We start from the raw sequence: 9944 nt of genomic DNA, 5'->3' as shown, positions 1-9944 counted from the left end.
AGACTTATGTCTTAAAATGTATAACCAGTTTATGCTACAGGGTTACGCGAACTATATAAGGTCTGTTTTATGATTGCTTTATCTCTTTTTTCTATATGTCAAGCATTACAACTCCGTTTTGTAATTAATTTAGAGCATGCTCTGTTTCGTTCCACTTACAACTCATACTTCGAAAAATTAAAGTAATAAATAAATAAATGAATAAATAAAATGAAATCGAAATTACGATAAAAAGAACAAAAGGATCTATGCTCCGACTGACAGTCAGCTGGTGTCCATTGACGGTAGATAAAAGTTTTGTTTCTCTGGGCTACTAATATGTTAATTAGCTGTTAGAGTGTGCGACCCTATTGGCTCGTCGTCCGAGTCAATTTCCCATTTCCAGCCTGACGTCAGAGCGGCTACAATGCTTAAACTCATCTGCTGTGTGATCCCACTAAAAAATCGCCCCACCAGACAGCGGGTTAGAACGTGCAAGTGAGCTTTTACTCCCTGACTTTCGGTGTGTTTCCCTCTCCGCGTGCGCAATGTATTCATGAAGACCCCGTAAAGTGTTAAATGTTTGAAATCCAAAACCGCCGAATTTCACATGCTGAAAAAGGACTCCGCTACTCGTACGCGCGGCACTGGTGTGTCAGTGCAATAGACTCTGCAAAGAAACTCTGCTCACACACGCCTGCAAAAAGGACGCCGAAAACCTAATTTTTTTTTCAGTTTCAAGACAAACGCGTAAAAATCAAACTGGCTCACGTTCTTCCCAACCAACCCAGTTTGACAGCTGCTCTTCACCCCGTTTGGAGGACTGTCAGCAGCAAGAGGATGGCATCAGAGCTGGCAATGAGCAACTCCGACCTGCCCACCAGTCCCCTGGCCATGGAATATGTTAATGACTTCGATCTGATGAAGTTTGAAGTGAAAAAGGAGCCGGTGGAGCCCGATCGCAACATCAGCCAGTGCAGTCGCCTTATCGCCGGGGGATCCTTGTCTTCCACCCCGATGAGCACGCCTTGCAGCTCGGTGCCCCCTTCCCCAAGCTTCTCGGCGCCCAGTCCGGGCTCGGGGAGTGAGCAGAAGACACACATTGAGGATTTCTACTGGATGTCCGGTTATCAACAGCAGCTGAATCCAGAGGCGCTGGGCTTCAGCCCCGAAGACGCGGTCGAGGCGCTGATCAACAGCAGTCATCAGCTCCAGTCTTTCGATGGCTATGCCAGGGGCCAGCAGTTTGCTGGTGCAGCCGGAGGAGGAAGCACCATGGCCGGGGAAGAGATGGGGTCCGCCGCGGCGGTGGTGTCGGCAGTAATTGCTGCGGCAGCCGCTCAGAACGGAGCGCAACACCACCACCACCACCATCACCACCACAGCAGCAGCCACCACCAGGCACCGGGCGTCCAGTCCAACGGCACTTCTGGGACAAATCACCCACACATGCGCTTGGAGGAGCGTTTCTCAGACGAGCAGCTGGTGACCATGTCAGTGCGGGAGCTCAACCGGCAGCTACGGGGGGTCAGCAAAGAAGAGGTGATCAGATTGAAACAGAAGAGGAGGACCCTAAAGAACAGAGGCTACGCTCAGTCCTGCCGGTTCAAGCGAGTTCAGCAGCGGCACGTCCTGGAGGGAGAGAAGACACAACTCCTGCAGCAAGTCGAGCACCTAAAGCAAGAGATCTCCAGGCTGGTCCGGGAGAGGGACGCGTACAAAGAAAAGTATGAGAAGCTCATCAGCAACGGCTTCAGAGAAAACGGATCCAGCAGTGACAACAACCCTTCATCTCCGGAATTTTTCATGTGAGTTTCGACATTATCGCGAAATAAAACTATATCAGATGAATAACTCACCCCGCGTAAAAAGTTTTCATTCTGAAACTTTTTTTTTATTATTTACTTGACGCAAATCCCACTATATGCCTAGATGAAGAACTAATTTATCAACTTTTTGATTTTTTTTTATTACATTTATTTTTTTTTTTGAAAATAAGTTCCCTCCATTCTACCACTGCTGTAGATTTGGAGGGCTTTGTTATCCGCATTTTTTTTAATCTAGAAGAGGCGTATTGAGAAAACTTTCTACTTTTTGCTATCATACTCAGTATATTACACATAGTTTGTCTGTCAAGATTTTTTTTCATCTCTGTTCATTAGATTTGCAGTGTTTGATATTTGAAAGTTGATCCAACTTTATGCCGCAGTATACCAAGTGTGCATGCAAGCACTAAGTATACTCCTTTGAAGTTCATCAACTTGGCCCTTTTTCATCATTTTAGTTTTGATTCAGTGTACAGATTCTTATCAAAAGTGCATCCATCGACAGTATGTTTTTTCCTTTTTTTCTTTCTTTCTCCTTTTTTTATTTTTTATTTTTTTTGTCTGCCAAACTTGGAGGATTGCAAGCCTGCCGTTTGACGCCACCTCATCTCATGCGTTTGCTTGTTATTGTGTGGAGCAACAAAAGACTGTATCCATTACAAACTCTTCATTGTTTTAAAGAGATGTGTTATTGAACTGCCCTGCATGCTGGACATGTATGGTTTTTCTTTCTATGCTTGAAGATGTCCTATTTTGTCGGATGACTCCAGCATGGCACTCATACTTCATTTAGGCCTCCTCACTTTTTTGGGACAGAGACAAAAAAGTGACAGGACTTCCCACCCCCTGTAGTGGTGCATTTCAGCTGTGTTGAAGTGCACCACCATCGGCTGTCATAAGACTGCAGTGAATGCGCTGGCATTCCTGGTGGAAGTTTGTCGGCGGGGACCCTGGTGCGAGGGGAAAAAGAAAAGACTTCAGTATGAAGGAAATTACCAGTCAATTTCCTGGAAGTTTAGTCTGTTGCTAAGCCTATGTTGTTATTTAAATATATTCCATTGTGCATTTGTCATCATTTGAATAATTTTTAAAGCGTAATTTAAAGACAAAGTTTTATAATCTATGATGCAAAAGATATCATGTGCTACAGCTTATGTCATATAGATTTCTAGGATAATTAATAATAAGATTGCTGCCCAAAACTATTTTTAACACTGATTAAGAGAAATTGGCTCGGCTCCAATTTATACAGTGAGCAGTATTGTGCAGTGCATAAAACAGCGCTTTTGCAGCATGTGCTATAAACCGAAGTGTGAGAGATCTGGTGTCCGACACACATTTTATTATTATATTTTAAATAACTATATTAAGAAAAAGTATATTTGGAGAAGACAATTCTCACAAGTCTAAGTAAATTACTGTGCTTTTGAAAATGTGTTTCTTGATTGAACTGACTTATTCTGAACAGAAATGCACTAAAAAAATGTCATGTGGAAAATTAGCTTTCCATCTCCCAAGAAGATAGATCTGACATTCGTTTACGACTTAGTCGTATCATTTGGAGATATTAGCATCAGTTCAGGGTATACTGTTGTTTTCTCTTAAATAAACGTAAACATTTGCAAAGCAATAAGTAATTATTCTAATCTATAATGTCCGGACATTATTAGATCGTCAGGGAGTGTCACCCTGCATGTATAAAAGGGGGGAGTACTATTCGCCAATAAATTTTGAAAATATGTTAATTAATCTTTCATCTTACATATAGTATATATATACATATATATATATATATTTTGCTGTGCAAAATTATTTCATTCACTAACCATATGTGATGTTCATATGTGCTCGTTTCTCATTTCATACAATTAAATGATATGCAATAAATGTATGTAATTGTCTTCAATAAGTTTCTCACTTTTCTTTTGAGTTGTCCTGAGACTCTTTGTTGTTTGTGAGTGAAACACACAGAAATGAAACTAGAAAACATGTCATCTCCATATTACTGCCCCACATTTTTAACACTGCTTATAGGGGTCTTGTTACCCTCTTTTTAAGGTTTCTGCCAGAATTAATTTAGTAAGAGCTTCTTACACCATTTTGGAAGAATCAGAAACAGGAATGAATTGAACATTTAAGGAAAGCAATTCAGGCTGGCAGTGTAAAAAAAAATTGTAAAATGTAGAGATGCAAGTCCATTGTTGCAATAACTTAATGAAGCCTAATAATAATAACAATAACTCACAGTGGCGTGCAGCTAATTAAACATTTCTGCTTTGACAGTCTGTTGAATGATAGAGACGCATGTTTCTTCACAATCCATGAATTAACACCAAATAAAAATATATGTATTTATTATTTCCTATGATGATGATCCTAAAAAGGAGAAACAGACCTTACCTGCTGACATTTTTCATTTAAAGTCCAACGTGATTCTATCATTATAATCAAAAAAATAAGTGTTAGAAATATTGTGTTTGCATCTCAGTTCATGAACTTCATCCTCATTTTTATTTGCAGAAGTCCAATTTGATTTTATGTCTGATAAATCATGTTAACATTATTATGAACAGTCTGGTCATGTGTGAGCCTTTCTATTTGTGCATATGTGTGTGCTTGTCTTAAGTGCTGCTTCATGTGGGAGTATGCAAGCGTGTATTTGGACTTAGGTGTAAATCTGAATGTGTGTGTGTGTGTTTCCTTGAGTGGCAGTATGTAATAATGACAACACTGTGAGTTTCTTGTGGCTGTGCATGATGCATGCTCCATATTTGTACCCTTCACTTACCCTTTTTACACATTCTTTGCTTACTTATCTGTTGTGCCCGCTTACCGTGTTTCTCGGACACTCTGCACTTACAGTCATTAGCATGTCATCGTTTGGCTTTCTCAGTTTCATCCAGCTCTTTCCTTTTTGTCAGTGGGTCTGGACGTTGGCCTGAAGCAAACATGCTGTGGGAGACGGGGCGCACGGAGGGCACAGCCATGTCAGGCATGTGAGGGGGCGCTGGAGAAGGTGCCAATTTATGTCAGCCACTGTGGTTAGCAGAAGAGTCTCTGCTCTGCTGTACCCAATCTTGCATTGCATTTGGTGTTTTTACATCATATGCTGATTTTCTTTTTAACATAACTTTTGGACTGCACTTGGACACGAACTAAACTTGCCACTTTCCAGAAAGACAAGAGGAAAAGTTCTTTGCTGAGTTCACAAGGAATAGGCTTGTGGGCATTCGGAACAATTTGTTTGTTGAAACAGGAAGACCAACGTGCCAAAATACACTTTGAGGAAACGCTACAGTTTCTGAAGACAGATTCAATCTGGATTTGTCTTCTGTTTTGCAGTTTAGCCACAGATTATCAGTGTCCAACGGATACAGACAAAAAAACGCCTTTCATAAAAATGAACCGCACTGTCAGTGTGTTAAAGCAGTAAGTGCTCAACCGTTCGTAGTCTTTGCCATTATAAATTTCATACTTGTTAAATTTGCAAAAAAGCAAGCTTCTGCGCCATCTGCCAATGATGATGTGCTACACAGCTCATCAAAAAGGAGAGAGAGGGAGAGGGAGAAAGACAGTTTTAACCCAAGATCTGAGGTGTGCACTGCTGCTGTGGTGGCTGATTTGCCCAGAGTGAGGGGAGAAGCTGAGACAATAGTCAGGCTTGGGCTGAATTAAATGATTTTGCTGATGATTAATAGTGGTGTGGGCCAGTGGCTCCTGCGATGTAAAGATGATAAATTGTGAGTGTAGCTCTGTGCAGCTGTGCCAGTGTTGGGTCTTAGCATGTACACACCATGCAATTTACAGCCAAGCCGTTCTCCTTCTTCCTCAATTTATCTAATTACATCTAAAGCAGTAGTACCGTTATAGTCTGATATGTCACATTAACCACAACAATGTATGAAATGACTTTAGAGAGGATAATCATTTGCTTTTCCCCTCATTTAAAAGACGTGTTTTTGTATTTGCCATTTCAAAGAGGAAATAATTTCCTCTTTGCTTAAGAGTCTCTTCTTTTCTGCCTCTCTTTAAACCATGCTTTCAGTGCAGTGGGTTTTTTGATGTGTTTTGAGTGGCATGTAAAAAATGAACATTTGTTTTTTGCTAGGGGCTTCTTTATAAGACTCTTAAACTTATTTAGTTTGATTGTTTCCTCATTGGAACAGATCATTTAGACCTCTAATGTCCATCCACTAAAACACAGTCACCGCACGCATACTAAACATGAAAACACACTCACCAACTTACAATACGAAAACAAAAGAATAGATTTGCTCCATTCTTTTGTTTCAGACCATAGTGTTACTTGTGCTTCTCTGTGTGTGTGACTCAAACAGTCGAGTCCCCGAGCTAAATGGCATTTTTTGCGAAGACAGATCTAATTTGTAAAAAGATGTTTCCTCTTATATCTGTGGTGCCCGTACGCAGCGGTTATGTAAGTGATAAAATGATCGATCTTCCAGCGAGACACTCATGTGGAACGCTGGCGCTATGCAGGTTGACAGCATAAGATGCAGCACAATGTTCAGTTAAGTACCAGTACGCCAGTCGACACAACCAAAAATAAGAGCCGGTTGGGGGTTTGAATTCTTACAGGCTTTAGAAAGTGCCAGAGGAACAATTGGAGCAAATCTTTTTGTCTTGCTGTTTCGCACGGTATGTCATGTATGTGTTTGTAGGTGTAGATGCATGAATCCGTGTGTGTGCATGCATGTGTATTTCTCTTGTTGTGTTTTTTGTCAAAGAGGATGAGCAGAGGTCAAAAGTTACAGCGCACAAGGCTGCTCTCAAAGTCATTAGAGTAATCCCTGCCCTGGGGAACTCATGCTCATTTCCTCTGCCCAGAACCCAATGAATGAGATGTACACACACATCCGACATAGGATAGTATCCAGTAAATTCAGCACAACTCCCTGCTATATATATTTTTTAATTATTAACATCCTATATTTCACTCCTGTCTTTACATTTTTTGAATCGCAAGAAAACAAATAATATATTTTTGACTGTGAAAAGATTATATAATAATACTATACTATAATAGCACACATACAAAAGGAGTTTAAATACAGGGTGCAGGAAAAGTGTCTATTAAATATGCTGTGAAGGGCAGTGGCACTTGGCTTAAGCTGGCCAGGTTTATTTTCACGCTGCCATTCATTCTGATTATTTTCATGTATTCATTTATTTATTTATTTACTCTGAGTCTGGTAGTATTTGTGGCACACATGGTGAACATTTAATCTTGTTCTCACACCCACTTCATTCAACCATTTCATTGTGGGTGTTGCAAAACAAAGCAGCCAGTCGTACATGGGGTAAATTCATTGTTCCTGTCTTAAATATCAACTGACTCAGAGTGGGTGTGTTAAGCTGTGGCTTTCTGTCACATTTTACACAACTGGGGTTAATAAAGACTCACAAAATATCAAAAGTGCCAAGTTTCAACTGTGTTTTTTGAAAACATATTTTTCTAATCTGTCTTAGTGTGATGAGAAATCCTAAATAAATGGAATAAGATCTTTCTTTTTTTTTCTTTGCATTTTCACATTTGTTCGTCCTACCTTTGCATGGAATTTGCTTCTGTTTTTCATTTTTACTATTTTCATTTTCAACAGTTAGAAAATGTTTTATATGAGTTTGGTTGTGGATAAAAACCACTGTCGACAGAAGATTGGAGAGAGGATGTGCAGCAGCAGTGGCAGTCATGTGTCTCAACACAACCAGGTGGCAGCCACATCTGTGAATGGTCTGTCTAAGTAGAGAAACAAAAAAGGAACATTATTCTCACATTCATAGTGTAGAAGAGAGGAATAGTACAATCGTATAAGAGAGGAATGGTGCAATAGTGCAGTTCACTGGGAATAAATAAATGCCAAGCATCAATACTTACACTTTACACTTTGCTGTCGATGATGTCTGTACATTTCTTTCTTTCGTGGCAGAAAGCTTGCTTCAAATAGACATTAAGCTGATACATGTGGTGTCATTAGAGAGTCGTCCTTGAAAGACTGGCTGCAGGTTATGTTGGTAATGAGGTGGTAGGGATTTGCTGGAGTAATTTTATATGTCTGTAAATGGACCCAAACCAAGAGCCTGTGACTTAAATAAATGCAGCAGCGCTAAAGCAAGAGGTAACGGAGTAAAAGAAAAAGTGAGACACACAGTCCTTCAAACGGGCATATGTTTGTGAAATTTCTCCCACTAAAAATCTAGCTACATGAGTGAAATCCCTCTGTGCTCCACAAATGTTTTTGTTTTCTACACATTTAAGTCCATTCCTTTGGTTCCTCAGGTGTAACTTTTAAAGCAGATCAGTATGAAATAGGGAGCTGCATGCAGAGCGATACACATGGAGCATAGATGTAAGTGCAATTTTGTTGTTTAGGTAAGTCCAAGTCATATCTCAGCATATGTATTTTTACACTTTCAGTACTTTCACCTTGAATGACAGGTGAAATAAAGCAAACCTAAGACATGAAAAAGATAATATCCTGCTATATCTAACAGGTGATATGATTTGTCAGCTGATTGGCTGCTGATCACAGTTTAGCACCATTAGGAGCTTTTTGGGTTTTTTTGTTTTTTTCTTAACATCTGTCATCACAACAGCTGCCTCACTGCTTTTGTGCCAGTTCTATGTGGCATTTATTTGAAAATCCAGTGATTTAAAATTTCTCTCACAGTAGCGTACAGGCAAATTACTTCCACCGCTGTTATTTTCCAGGAACTTTAAATCGGCCCGGCTTGGAATCTGCAAAGGGAGCTAAGAGCTGAGCTAATGTTTTTACTTGTGCTGCAACATTTATAGGGGATATGAACTGTATTTGGACCCGCCTAAAGAAACATGCCCACTTTTGTATGTTTTGCCAGGGTACTTCTGAAAGTTTCAGTCACAAGGTAGCAAGGAAACAAGACTTTATCCCTCTCTTTTTTATTTGCCACGATTCCTCCCCTGTTAGAACAATTCATTATTCAACTGAATGAGATGAACAGAAATAAATGCCTCTACAAAAAAAAAAGAAAAAAAATCTATTTTGCCTTGTCTGTGTGATGGCACGCCGTACGTACGCTTAGATATTTTAGTTTTGTCTCTTGTGTTTTGATGCATGGGTTCCGCCTGTAGAATCTATTTGCATGTAAATTTTTACAATTCCCCCAGCATCAAACATTTACTATGATACATGTAGTGTATTTCACCAAAGAGACAAGGTGAGAGTGAATCTTGCTCAGAATGAGTCTGCTTGTTTCTTTGTGATTGTTTGTGTGGGCCTTCTTGTGTGTATCCGTGTCTGATGCAGACAGAAGGGAAGAGGGTGAAAAGGTGACACCAAGCATATTTACGCTGATATTAATTTATCTGATCTGTTTGTCCAATCTTTTCTGCTTCTTCAGGTCATCAAGAAAATTTCTCCATCTGTGATTTCAAGCACCATCCCTCTGTGCCCTTGAGGATTCTTGAGGTAAATGTCTGATAACTTTGGCCTTTTTTTTTTTACATTTTCTGCTTAATAATAGTGAGCAATATCAGATTTGTTGAGTTTACAAAATATTCCTTCTTTAGAAAAATACCACAGCTTTGCACATGCTACCAAACATAGCTGTGTTATACAAGTATTATTTGTGGTATGCATTTTTCATTTATAGCACTACACAATTAAATCCATATTAACTATTCATTAATATCAGGCAGTCATATTAAACGGAGAAAATAGTCACCACATATGCTACTGAATGTTTTAAAACATAATGCATGTCTGTAAGCTTTTTATAATGGATACATAATGCATTGTATATGCTAAAGAGCACACACCTTCTTAATGTTGGCAATATCTCTCTACATCTATCTCCCTGATGCAATAACGTTCCTTGATATCGTATCCATTATCATACCTTATTTTATCCATGGAGAAGAAAAATCACACGACACATGAAGTTTTGAGTCTAGGGCAACATCCTTCATCCCCGATCAGGACAACCGGCAGATTAGAGCCACTCATTCAAATGCAAATTATATGTTCGTGTTTTGCACCAGTGACAAAGAGTGAAAAATAAGATTTGAATCTTGATATCAATTTGCAGAGACAAAGGGCAACCTGGGAGAATGTATATTGCAAACCCAAATGTTCCTGTAATGGT

The 9944-nt window shown here is 39.6% G+C and overlaps 1 protein-coding gene across 2 annotated transcripts in view; it reads left to right on the top strand.

Moving 5' to 3' along the window:
- Positions 1-258: 258 nt before the first annotated feature.
- Positions 259-9944, top strand: part of mafa (MAF bZIP transcription factor a) — a 74545-nt gene continuing 64859 nt past the window's right edge. Inside the window, exons 1-2 of one of the 2 annotated variants that reach the window (XR_003272602.1) lie at positions 259-1787; positions 9201-9268. Coding sequence is in view for 1 of the 2 variants with exons in the window: in XM_026169911.1 (XP_026025696.1) it covers positions 820-1787; positions 9201-9228 (996 nt within the window). In the remaining variant the exon portion in view is untranslated. The remainder of the gene's footprint in view (positions 1788-9200; positions 9269-9944) is intronic. The other variant, XM_026169911.1, reaches the window with a different exon arrangement.

The sequence above is a fragment of the Astatotilapia calliptera genome, chromosome 1 (genome assembly GCF_900246225.1).
Source record: "Astatotilapia calliptera chromosome 1, fAstCal1.2, whole genome shotgun sequence".
NCBI classification, from domain to species: Eukaryota; Metazoa; Chordata; class Actinopteri; order Cichliformes; family Cichlidae; genus Astatotilapia; species Astatotilapia calliptera.
Note: the sequence above shows the minus strand (reverse complement) of the source record. Positions and strands in the feature narration are given on the sequence as shown.